The 13,096-nt window shown below is 38.1% G+C and overlaps 2 protein-coding genes across 5 annotated transcripts; both read right to left on the reverse strand.

The window, feature by feature from the left end:
• Window positions 1-1,712: 1,712 nt before the first annotated feature.
• Window positions 1,713-9,783, reverse strand: LOC108675434 (argininosuccinate synthase). 4 transcript variants are annotated; one of them, XM_018163450.2, is made up of 11 exons: window positions 9,607-9,783; window positions 9,327-9,505; window positions 8,700-8,768; window positions 7,338-7,497; window positions 6,567-6,652; window positions 5,206-5,351; window positions 4,629-4,750; window positions 3,965-4,104; window positions 3,475-3,613; window positions 2,544-2,645; window positions 1,713-2,080 (listed from the first exon to the last, which is right to left on the reverse strand). In XM_018163450.2, exons 2-11 carry the CDS (start codon window positions 9,435-9,437, stop codon window positions 1,914-1,916), a joined length of 1,242 nt encoding a protein of 413 aa, XP_018018939.1. In that variant the 5' UTR covers window positions 9,438-9,505; window positions 9,607-9,783; the 3' UTR covers window positions 1,713-1,913. The 4 variants fall into 4 exon arrangements, with proteins under 4 accessions (XP_018018939.1, XP_018018938.1, XP_018018940.1 ...); XM_018163449.2 differs by having other exon boundaries at window positions 9,327-9,783; XM_018163451.2 differs by lacking the exon at window positions 1,713-2,080 and having other exon boundaries at window positions 2,577-2,700; window positions 9,327-9,783.
• A 296-nt stretch (window positions 9,784-10,079) lies between these two features.
• Window positions 10,080-12,078, reverse strand: LOC108675430 (YEATS domain-containing protein 2). The gene is made up of 5 exons (XM_018163441.1): window positions 12,023-12,078; window positions 11,573-11,630; window positions 10,843-11,340; window positions 10,500-10,690; window positions 10,080-10,331 (listed from the first exon to the last, which is right to left on the reverse strand). The coding sequence occupies exons 2-5, from the start codon at window positions 11,615-11,617 to the stop codon at window positions 10,133-10,135; spliced, it is 933 nt and encodes a 310-aa protein (XP_018018930.1). The 5' UTR covers window positions 11,618-11,630; window positions 12,023-12,078; the 3' UTR covers window positions 10,080-10,132.
• Between the last annotated feature and the right edge of the window lie 1,018 nt (window positions 12,079-13,096).

Below are 13,096 nucleotides of genomic sequence, written 5' to 3' on the forward strand. Positions count from 1 at the left end.
ACCCATAGAATACAGAAGCCTATTCGTACAGGTTTTCACTGTGAACACTTACATTATTATCCTATGTTTATTCTTGTGGCAGGTTGGAGCAGGTTGCCCGCGCTGGCAAACCTGCTTTCACTGAGTGCGTACCCCAAGGCCTATTCAAACCCACATTTTTACATAGAATATAAAACTATCATTTGGCTCTGGTTTCCTGGCATGGAAAAACTATTGTGTGTATTTAACTATTGTGTGTATTTCTATACCAATTCAGTAGTCTATTTTTTACATTTACATTCTTACATTTTTGATCCAATCCTTTCTTCTCAGTTGAGCAAAACCTTACTATTCTCTCACAGAGCGTGCATTTTCTGGTCAAGGTAATATCCCGACACGATGAGTAGTGCGGATTTGTGTCCTAACAACCTCTATAGATTTGTAATTCATGGCCACGTATACCTACACAATTAAACACTGATAAATATTTATATGATTCTAGATTATATTAAACCCAAACCTCTTACGAACTGCAAATACTTATTCGTTGCTTAAATTGCAGAGTATATTCATTACCGAATACGAACTTAAAACTTAAAGTGATTTTTGTTAAAAAATGTGATTTTGTTTTTGTCAGTTCTAAAGCAGAGCGTGTAATTAGAAAAGTAAACATTGTTAACTTACTGGGGCCGTACTATCAATACTTACTTAATTACAAGTAGTGACCTATATAAGTATACATATTGACCTAAGGCCATGTAGCCACCTACGTACACGATTAGGCCTATACTCATACGCACACGTTGCGACCCAGGGGCCGGATTATCAAAAAATCGCTAAGTACACGTAGCGACTTACGAGTGGCGTAAGTGCTGATATGAAGAAATAACTCTAGCGGTGGTATTATCAAAACATTTGCGCGGGAAGCTACGTACAAGAAGCCGTACGTAGCTTTACGCCTGCTCGGAGGTGTCGTAAGTGGAGTTACGTAGACGTTTTGAGTGTGCCGAAGCAATATAAAACTATTGATTTACTTGCAACACGGTGAATTGTGATAGACTTTTGTCAATAATTCAACATAGGCATAATATGTGATCGTGTTAAACGGTGCTTTTTGAGAAAAAAAATTCAATTGAGGTATGCCAGCTAATTTCTTTTCCTTTTGTGCTATAATTTGCAAGCAAATCTTGGTATTCGTATCTAAGAGTTTTATGATCATTCACTAAAATAATATCTTCGTGACTTTTTGATTCAAAACTAAGTGAAGTTTGACAAGCCAACCATTTTTCTAGCTACGTACACAAATTCTTTTCTTTCTCCGCTGATAGTTGAACTCCAACTCACATAATGTTCTAAATTTTAGGTAGCTCTCTAAAAAGTCCTCAAGTTTTGAATGGAAAAAATGTAATTTTTTGCCTTGATTGCAAAAAATTACAATCAAGGCGTTGTCATTGCTATTTAGACAACGTCTCACTCATTTCTCCATATGCTCCCTAGTCAGTCAACGCAGATCACGCTGACACAATACAACCTCCTTTCATCCACGCGCACCGCGTACTGAGTCTGAGTCGAGACTCTTATTAGTCGACAGGAGCTAGAATGGCAAATTCGAAGCCTCTGATTGGTCAGTTAGTTGGATGGTTTCGATAATACCTTTTCAGATGAGTCTTGCGTAAGACAGTTTTGTTAATGCCAAATTTTAACTGACTTAGGCAATACGTAACTTTTTGAACGTAAGTACGGAAAGTTACGTATACTTAGCGAAGTTTCGTTAATCTCTGCCCAGGTAAAAGTAGTTCCGGATTTCTAATCTGTAAATTGGTGGGCATAGCTCCAGAAACCCGATATAGTAATTTATTTAACTATTCAGCAATTGAATGACGGAGCTACAAACTCATCCATTTTTTGATAGTACGGCTCCTATGCAGGCCTTATCAAGGAGCAGCAGCTCTAAGGCTGCCGTACTCGCGCAGTCGCAGGGCATGGACAGCAATAAACCCGCTAGCATCAGTCGGGTCGTAGCCGCCATGTTCGTCCATGGAGACGAGACTGGTGTTGTACAGCGAGCATCCAGGGGCACCAACGCGCTGTACGACGTGTACTGCATACACAACAGTCATTAAACTCTAATTATTAACTCGGATGACAGTTCAACTTAAAACAGATTATTTGACAATAATACCGCATACATGCTGAACATTTATTTAACTTAAATTATGAACCAAGATAACAGTCAGATTTAGCCGAGATCGAAATAAATAATTTCAGTAATATAACACTATATAGCAGTCATTTAAGTGCGATCATTTATTGATAGCGAACAGTATGCACGCGGTACAGTCATTTAAATCAGATCATTAACTCAGATGACAGTCTGGTTAAACTCAAATAATTTGGTCATAATAAACGGAACGTACCTTTAACAACAGCCATTTGACTCAGATAACTATCATATTTAACTCATAACATTATAAATAGCATGCAGTAATTGACAGTATAAGTCATTCAAGTGCGATTATTTCATGATACGAAACAGTATGGTAACAGTAACAGTTCCGACTCACCGTTGCCTTTGTAGAGCTTGAGCCTGACGCTGCCAGTCACGTGAGTCTGCGACGCAGCGATGCATTGTCGCGTGTACTCACACTCGGGACTGTACCAGAGACCTGCACAGTCTTACTCATTGTCGCGTGTACTCACACTCGGGACTGTACCAGAGACCTGCACAGTCTTACTCCTGTCTCTTATACACATCTAGATGTGTATAAGAGACAGGTCTTACTCATTGTCTGGTGTACTCACACTCAGGACTGTACCAGAGACCTGTACAGTCTTACTCATTGTCGCGTGTACTCACACTCAGGACTGTACCAGAGACCTGCACAGTCTTACTCATTGTCGTCAGTCTTTCATTATGCAGTGTATGATTTCATCCTCTAAAATTCTATCATCAGGTCAGTTAATTCGTCATCAATCATCAATTATCATTAATTCGTCATCAATCATCATTAATCATCAGGTCAATTTATACGTCGTAAAAGCCAACTAAATAAATTATAATTACGGGGAAAATATATTCTTCAAATATAATTTTCATACAGGCAACACATATATATCTGAGAACAATTCCTTTCAACTCTCTGTAATATTTTACAAAAATGTAGTGGCCACTAATCTATTGTTGAAGTATCCTGTTCAGTTTTACACCTGAACGCATAAATATAATTCAAATATTCAGTGCATTTGACATAAATAATTATAAATGCGTATACTAGCCGTTATATATTTCATAAATACAATTAAAATATTCATGTTTTTGACAAATAAATATAAATGCATATACTAGCCGTTATATATTTCATAAATACAATTAAAATATTCAGTGTATTTGACATAAATAAATTTAAATGCGTATACTAGCCGTTATATATTTCATAAATACAATTAAAATATTCATGTGTTTGACATAAAATAAATATAAATGCGTATACTAGCCGTTATATATTTGCTGCGCGAGGACGTGCGCGAGATGCTCTTTGACATCCCGCACGCGCTTGTCCAGACACACGCTCTCCAGGTCGCCGTGCGCAGCGTGCAGCGCTGTCAAGCCTGGCGTCTCGTACACGCCGCGCGACTGTGGCATGATGTTACGGGCGTGATGTTACGGCATGATGTTACGGGCATGATGTTACGGGCATGATGTTACGGGCATGATGTTACGGGCATGATGTTATAAGCATGACGTTATGAGCATCAATGATATCACTCGTGACAGAAAGCCAGAATTAAACGCTTCCCTCTGACAAATATGAGATTAATTTGTCGTATTAAAATTATTATTCTATCTCATATCCATCTCGTGTCAGTAAAAACCTGTAAATTCTACTTTAATTTGAAAATACAATTCCTGATTTTAAGGAAAGTAACTTTAATTCGCTAAGCACATCGTATAAGGGGCTATAATTACCTAAACTCTGGTAGTTACCTTGAGTCCCAGAAACCTGTTCTCGACCATGTCCACTCTGCCGACGCCGTGCGCAGCCGCCGCGGTGTTCACTGCCGTGAACACTTCCAGTGATCCCTCCACTCGCGACCCGTCTTCCATTACTACAGATACTGGAATACCTGAATTAAAGAAATGATCCATTATCAATTATATTAATTTAAACAAAAAATTTTAAATTCGTTTACCATCGCAATAGAAACCGGAATAGCTGAATAAAAAAGACAATCGATTATTACCATAGATACACATACAAATAATTAGAGGTTTATTGATTATATTAGTTTTTAATCTTCCGATACTGCGCAATCTTCTTATTTTAGTACGGAATTTTGGGTATGAGTGGTGTATTAAAATTTATTGATAAAATTATAGTCTGTACATTAAAGGCCAACCTTCGGTCTAATTATACGTCACTCGGCCTCAATGTTATTCTTACCATGCGGCCTGCTGACCATATTTACATTCAGTACATAAAAGTTCAACCTTCGATTCAAGAATATTACATTAATCGGTCATTATTATTCGAACCAAGAGGCCCAATAACTAGAGTTACAGTCAGTACGCAAAGTAAGTATTTTTCATACCCATGAGCCTGATGACTACATATACCGTCACGACACAAAGGGGTAACTGGAGTACGTGCCTTTTTCAAAATTTATGGTGAGAAGCTGGGGTTTGTCCGGGGCCTTCTCTGGGTCTACGGTCATCTGACAGAGCCCTTCTGGCGCCGGACAGTTCGGGTCTTCCAAGATGCCAGACTCATAGCTGGATGTAGCATAAAATTCATTTAGCTTTATTATTTATTACTGATTTATAAAAAAACGAATCACATAATGTATGAACATTTCCTCTTAAATCCAAACAGAAGACTTTCATAGCTTAAACACAAAGGTCTCATTAATAGCCTCGAAATTTAGTCGAATTTTAATGCGTAACACCTTCCAATATGTTTACTTGGACGAACATTCATACCTGACATAAGATTCAATGACTGTAGCCATACCTGACATGACATTCACTGACTGTAGTCATACCTGACATGACATTCACTGACTGTAGTCATACCTGACGTGACATTCACTGACTGTAGTCATACCTGACATGACATTCACTGACTGTAGCCATACCTGACATGACATTCACTGACTGTAGTCATACCTGACATGACATTCACTGACTGTAGTCATACCTGACGTGACATTCACTGACTGTAGCCATACCTGACATGAATGATGTTGCCGTCGATGCTCCACGGAGATTTTGGAGTGACAGGCAGCGGGATGCCGTTTGCACGCGCGTAAGAGAACAGGTCTTGACGGCCCTGGAACCGTGCGCAAAACCCAGGGTCGCGCCACGGAGCTATCACCTGCACTTCAATATGGAAGTTTGGTAAACTTGGGTCATTAAAATTATGTTTAAATAAAGGTTGATCATTAAAATTATGGTTGAATAAAGGTAGATCATAAAAATTATAGTTTATTATATTTGGGTCATGAAAATTCTTATCGTTTCGTTAACTTGGGTCAAAAAAGGTTAAGTTTAGTAAACTTGGGCTATAAAAATTATTTTTTTTGTAAACTTGGACCATATAAATTATCGTTTTGTAAACTAGTGCCATAGAAATTATCTTTTTTGTAAACTGGTGCCATAAAAATTATCTTTTTGTAAACTTGGGCTATAAAAATTATCTTCTTTCAAACGTGGGTCATGAAAATTATGGTTTAGTAGTAAACGTATGTTATAAAAATAACATTAAGATTATGATTGACACACGAAAATTTAGGTTAAATTGTCACAAATTCAGAGTATCCTCAAAATGTGTTTTAAAGGCTGCATTCTTTGGGACATCTTACTTTGGAGCGATGCAGCTTGTCATGTACGATCTGCGTACATCGAACTATAATGTGTTTAATACAAATTAATTTTTTCGAATAGGGACAAAAATTGATTTATTTTATTATTCATGTTTGATGACCAAAATTTTCACGATAAACTATTTGTTTCGTCAGAAATTCTCTCTCGTTAATTAGAAAAACGCGATATTATTAAATGAAACCGAACTGTTGTGTCAAGACCTATGATATACTTCATTTCAGGGTATAATTTCGTGTTATAGATTCCGCGTTTCCGATGTAAATATGCGTTTTACATGTAAATTAACTTTTTGGCTATCAACCGTAACCTTTGGCCAGCAACCGTAACCTCTGGCCAGCAACCGTAACCTTTGGCCAGCGACCGTAACCTTTGGCCAGCAACCGTAACCTTTGCCAGCAACCGTAACCTTTGCCCAGCAACCGTAACCTTTGGCCAGCAACCGTAACCTTTGGCCAGCAACCGTAACCTCTGGCCAGCAACCGTAACCTTTGCCCAGCAACCGTAACCTTTGGCCAGCAACCGTAACCTTTGGCCAGCGACCGTAACCTCTGGCCAGCAACCGTAACCTTTGCCCAGCAACCGTAACCTTTGCCCAGCAACCGTAACCTTTGGCCTGCAACCGTAACCTTTGCCCTGCAACCGTAACCTTTGCCCTGCAACCGTAACCTTTGGCCAGCAACCGTAACCTTTGCCCTGCAACCGTAACCTTAGCGTTGGGCATGAGTGCAGCGCAGCCGAACTCGAAGCGGACTTGGTCGTTGCCTTTGCCAGTGGCGCCGTGAGCGATGAAGCCTATAACGTCAAAGTCATTTTAAATAAATACCATAAAACAAGTACATTTGACAAACAATTTAATACGAAATTCGCACAAATGAGCTAATACAGTTAAATTTTATTAGCCCCTTAATAGGGAATTTGCACAAAAATTATAAAATAAGAATATGTGACAAACTATTTAATACGGAATTCAAGCAAATACGATAATACAATTGCAGCTGATAAACCCCTTAATTAATATGAAATTTGCCCAAATATGATGAAATAAGTACATTTGATAAACAATTTGATACGGAATTCATGCTTTGTCAGGACACAATTTTTAACTAGATGCTCGATTATTTACCGCCAGCGATTTAAGTTTGTATTTTGAGAAAAAAAAATCATCGAAAAAGAGAAAGCGTTTCTTTAAAAAAAATTATGACACGGAGAGGGTTAAGCAGCAAAATGCTATGAACTATGAAAACGGTTGTATAGAAAACAATGTATATAGTTATAATTGTAAATTATATTCATATAAAATTCAAAATTCTACAAATTTCCAGACTAAATTGATATTATATAAGTAAATTATACAAGAAATTGGATTGGAAATATAATAAATATGAATAAATTTTCAAATAATTTAGATATATAAATAAATTATACAAAGATTGGATTGTAAATATAATAAAAATAAATAAATTTGGCGGTTTTTTACCAGCTTTATGTTTGCGAGCAGCTCTGACGAGTCCCCGGACGATGCAGGGACGAGCGAGGGACGTGCCAAGCAAATACTTGTCTTCGTACCTGCAGTTCCCTTGCACCGACACGAACGCGAAGTCTTCAACCAGCTCGCGTCGCAGGTCTTCGATGATTACCTTAAATAAATAATATAAAACTTGTCTTTAGGTATATAATTTAATGACGAATATTGTGTCAGTGATGTAGGTAATTATATTTAATGACATTATTTGCTCCTCCATCAGTACGAAGTCCTACACGAACTCGGGCTGTCAGTCTTCGAAAATTACCTCTAAGAAATAATATCCATTAAAATTGCATTTTGGTAGATTGTCTTTTATTGTAGGGTGTCAATAAAATGTACTTCTATTTAGTGGCATGCCTTTCATCCGTTATTAGGTCCTTGATAATTGCTTCGATCGTAAGGAAACATTTATATAATTTGTATTCTAGTAGATTTTCTAATCATTGTTTAGTGTCAGTAATTCAAATTGTAATTATAATTTTAACTGGCATTATGTGCTTCCTCGTCAATAAATTTTTTTATTAGCTCAAGCATAAGGTCATCGGGGATCAAATGATAGAAATAACTTTGCTTAAGTCTGATGCTATACGATCACTCTGCTGCATTGTTGCAGTTCATTTTACTGCCAGTTTGATAGGCGAAATCTTCATAAAGCATAATTCTCTATGAATGACATTTGACTAATGATATTTATTTCAAACTCCAGGCAAGTGGTAGAGTCAACATTAATTTCTTAACAAGATCTAGTTTCAGGTCCTCTAAAATTCCGATTAAAAATTAGTATTCTAAAAGTTCTAATTAAAACCCCCAATTTAAAAATGGACAATACAAAGTTTTGTCACCAGGCGCCATAATATATACATACACCGGCAAATGTCATATAATTCGATGATCCATTGAAAATTAATAAATTTAAACAGAGTAATTTACATTGAACAAATGACTGAACATGTTCTATTTAATAATTAAAACGATACAAATTTATGAAGCTGCTTAATTAATTAATCTAATATCAATAACGTGATTTTTAGATCTTCCGAGCAAAAAGTCATGTCTTATTACCTTTGCGAGCTAAATTGACTCGAGAATTTTCGAAACGAGAATTTATCAAAAAATGGAAGGTAAGTAAACTTGTAATAATTTTGAAAATTTTTGCCTGTTCAAATTAAGATTGTTTCATTCAAATTAATTAATTAATTAGATTTAATAATACTCATAATCCTCCAGAAAGCCACTAGCAACAAATTTAGTAGCCCCAAAACAGATCCGAAGTTAGCGCCGCCAATGACTAATAAAAGAATAAAGGCAACTTACGTCAACAGCTCCAAGCTTTTCTGCCTTAGCTCTGGCTTCTTCAAAGTCTTCATTTTGCCCAAGGTTGGCCTGTAGCGAAAAGCCGCAAAACGTTTCTTGTCAATCAAGCTTCATACTCACGGACTACATACTTATTAAGAATTATTTCATTGTGAGTAGCATAAAATAAGTTTATTCGCAGATTTCAAAGTAAACTACAAGTATGTCTACTTCATAGATTCTCTAACAAATTTAACATCAAATTTTGTCAATTGACTGATTTGACGCATTTTATCTAGCATTCAAGTTACATTCGAACGGTTTTCATATTCCAGGGTTTGAATTGTTGCGAGATGAAAATACGGAAGAACTGAAAGTTATTTGCGTTTGAGACAAATTTTGCTCAGAAAGAGCTTCTCGCAAATGCATCACGAAGTAGAGTGCGAGATCTCGAGTCTAATCAGTAACTTTCAACATTGCAATCTATAATTCGAAAATGGACTGAAAATTTACGAATGTCTCGTGTAAACGATTTTATATTGGATTTGTCTTAATTTCAGAAAATGACATTTGGTAAACAATCCGTAAGGAATTTTCCCAATTCTAAAATATCGTTTTATTATCAAGGACTTCAATAACCGAGCTCACCAAGTAAGCTATGACCGAGTAGCCCTGCTCCCTGAGCCACACGAGGATGCAAGATGTATCCAAGCCTCCCGAATACGCCAGCACGACCAACTGCTGCATTGAAACTTCCATTTCGTTCAAATAAAAACTAGAATAATGTCCAGCAACTTTTGATGCGCCTGCAAGGCTGCCGGGAATCTCTAAAAAAAGGTCGACTTTGTTCACAGAACGACGTTCAATGAAAATTGGCAGTGTAAAGTAATACTACTACATCCGATGGTAGAAAATTCAGTTTGCTTACGAGCACATGATCTCACGGTGTACGTGTGCCCAACGTTCAGCAGTTTTCAAAATATCCAAAGATTGTCACGAGTTCTACTAGCCGTTGACGCTAGTGTGTACAGTCTCCGTCAACCAGAATCTGAACTAAGCGATTCAAGCACACCACTGGATGGCGTCCTCTATTCGCTACCGATGCACGACTACTCTCGCGGTATCTGAGAACAGGCTGAACATATACGCAACCCGTCAAGGTTGTGAGACCTTATTAGTCTGGAGTGCGCACTCTCCAAGTTGCGAAACTTGATTCTGACCGAATGTTCTGCGATCATGGTTACAGCAGAAACTTTTTGCCCAAGCCAATAGTTCATTTATAATCCGAGTGATCTTATGAAGGGGAAGCCGATGGTGGTAGTTCAAGCAAGCTGTTAAAATTTAGACTTCCAGACTAAATTCGCTAACCACTCATGTTTTACCGAGCTCAAGGAAAAAAACAAAGTTTTTTAGCAATCTTATTCTGTTCCATCAACGCTAGACAAAATTAAAATTTAGTACAAGAAATCAGGAGCGCCGTAGCGCCTCTGGATCGGGACGGGACCACTGCGAGGCACGGAAGGAGTTCGAGTAGGGAAGAGGGTGCCTGCGTTTGCATCCACAATGACCGTGTTGGTAACTGTCTGAAATACAGTCTGAGTATCCGTCTCAGTGAAAATCCTTGTGCTCACCACGGTTGGTCTGAAGATCTCTCTGTAAGAAGAGAATCTATGTTTAATAACTGTTGCTTGTTCTAAGCTAGATTACTTAAAAGAACTTCCGTACAAAACCTACCGAAATTCTACCAATGAAGAAAATGGTTTTCCACATCAACTTATAAAGCAGATTGTTCCAGTTCAACAGAAACTCTGAACCACTCACGTCTGAACAACAGTGGACGTAATCGTCTGCTGACGGATATCGTGAGCCAAGTGGGTAACTAGGAAGGTGTCAGTTGAAATTTCGGTGGCGCACTGGAAGGACGACTGAGTATCAGTCACTGTTAAGAACTCTGTGCGGAACGCAGGAACGGTAGTGATGAAGACGTTATCATCGACGGGTGTCGTGACCACCTGGAATGAATGAAGACTTTAAAAATATGTACACGATACCAACACTTAAGCATTTCAGAAGTAACCTGTTAATTCGAGGTGCTGAATTAATCTTTCAGAAGTTCAGTGACGTTCAGTTGCAAGTCTTAAATCTGTTCTCTAGCAGTTCTAACCTGAACAGTCGGGCGGATGATCGTAGTCTTCACGAAGTCCGTAAGCGTTACAGGAATAGAGTTGTAAACTAGGTTAGTCACGGTGTGGAAAAAATCTAATGTGGTCTCTTGAGTGATAACCACTGGCTCTTGTGCAATGACAGGAACTGCTCGGGAGCCAGTAGGCGACCCACTGCCAACAACTCCGCCAGGAACACCTGCGCTACCAGGTAGACCCAAGGAAGTAGAGCTCTGGGAACCAGACGTAGAGGACCCATCCGAACCAGGAGATGCAGGGGAAGAGCGTGATTCTTCTTGACCGAAGCCAGACGCTCCTCCTGAAGTTGATCCTTGACCGAAGCCAGACGCTCCTCCTGAAGTTGATCCTTGACCGAAGCCAGACGCTCCGCCTGAAGTTGATCCTTGACCGAAGCCAGACGCTCCTCCTGAAGTTGATCCTTGACCGATGTCAGAAGGAGTGCCGTAGCGTTGCTGAAGCACATTGGGATCAGCCGCGACCTGAAATGTTGACAAGGACCTTTGAGAATATATCTCCTCAATGCTGAAAGGGAACCAGTTCATTAGAAGTCCCTTACAATGTGACGATGCTGACCAGGTAATACTTCAGATAATTGGTAGTTGGCAATAATCATAGTTACTTATATTAATAGATATGAAATTCACAACCCATTTACAAACTTATCATTTACGGCTTTGTGAAGAACTATCAGGAACCGTCGTGAAAACTCACCAGTGCAACGACAATCAGGCAGGCAAGAAGTACGCTTGAAGTCATGGCGATATAGATCCTGTTCATATAAAGGCAATTCAACAAAAGTTATGCTCCAACAGATAAAGTTCGAACGTCAAATATTATATAAGCCAATTAATCGCCAACAAATCGAGAGGCTCAATTCATACATTTTAGAAATTTCTCAAACAACTTTTGGCAGTTTAACGCGAAATTAGACTTCGAACAGGAGTTTCACGCATTAAAGAGCGATATTTTATGATATTCCATCAGACAATCGGAAACCCGGTATAACTTAAAGGCATGTATAATGACAAACAATATGCCTCCATCAGCCTCAACTAAGATTAGTAACGATATGAATTACAAGTTATAATACACTCAAACGAACGACATTATAACCAATTATCCACAATTGGCGTAATATTTCGGTCGAACAAGCTTCCTCACCTCAGCAGTGGCAAATCAATGGTTGTTCTCTGATGGAATGTTCTTGTCGAAGTGTTAGGCAGTGACCAGCGAAGTAATCTTAATTTTCTCGGAATAAGATATTTTTCTTCCACTGATGAATGGAAGAAGAGCAGAATGTCCGTCTCGAAAATTTCTCGAGAAAATTTCGCTGTCACGATCCAGTCCCTTTTTAACTGGAACTTGCACATTTTGGTTCCAGAACAATTAGTAATCAGAAGAATAGTAAGAATAGTAGTTCCATAGTAACGGGAATAGATATGGTAGTGCAATTTCAACAAAATATTAAAACACAATAAAAATTGGAGCTGGTCCTTAATGCAGTTCCAGTTTACGAGGATCAAGAATTGAAAGTAATTCACAAAAGAATATCTTGCCACCGAAACGTTTAAATATGGTCAAGGCTACATCATAGGGCCATTAATAAATATTTCAAATCTTTTCGATAGCAGTATACAAAATTTAAAATACGAAATTATACATCTACAGCAGATATACCGTAGGCAGAGCGGGGCAGCGCTACTTTGAAATGTAGCGGCCGCTACCGCTGCCGCTACATGCTCTAAATGTAGCGGGCGCTACCGCTACCCCCACTAGATTGCAGCGAGCGCTACCGCTACCCCTACAGTAAAATGTAGCACCGCTACATCAGCCGCTACAATGGCCAAAATTATTGGAAATCTCTAAATATTTATTGTTCTGCTATTGGGATTTACTCATAAACATTTAATGATAATAAAACATTTTCAAAACATATCAATGCAACTTTATTGCAATTAACCTAACCGAACTACCTAGTACGGTACGGGTTAGATACAGTAAATAGAAGTTACAGTTATTTTTATGTTTTACCTTCCCTAAATGGATGTCTACTTTAATCTACCAATCTCAAAAATTATCCACACATACATACACAAAAATCAGTCTTTTATTTGTATATATACTGTATGTGGATTATTTTTGAGATTGGTAGATTAAAGTGGACATGCATGAAGGGAAGGTGAAACATAAAAATAGCTGTGTAAAAATAACGGTAAGCAAACTGAAACATGAAAA

The sequence above is a fragment of the Hyalella azteca genome, unplaced genomic scaffold (genome assembly GCF_000764305.2).
Source record: "Hyalella azteca isolate HAZT.00-mixed unplaced genomic scaffold, Hazt_2.0.2 contig3154, whole genome shotgun sequence".
Lineage (NCBI taxonomy): Eukaryota > Metazoa > Arthropoda > Malacostraca > Amphipoda > Hyalellidae > Hyalella > Hyalella azteca.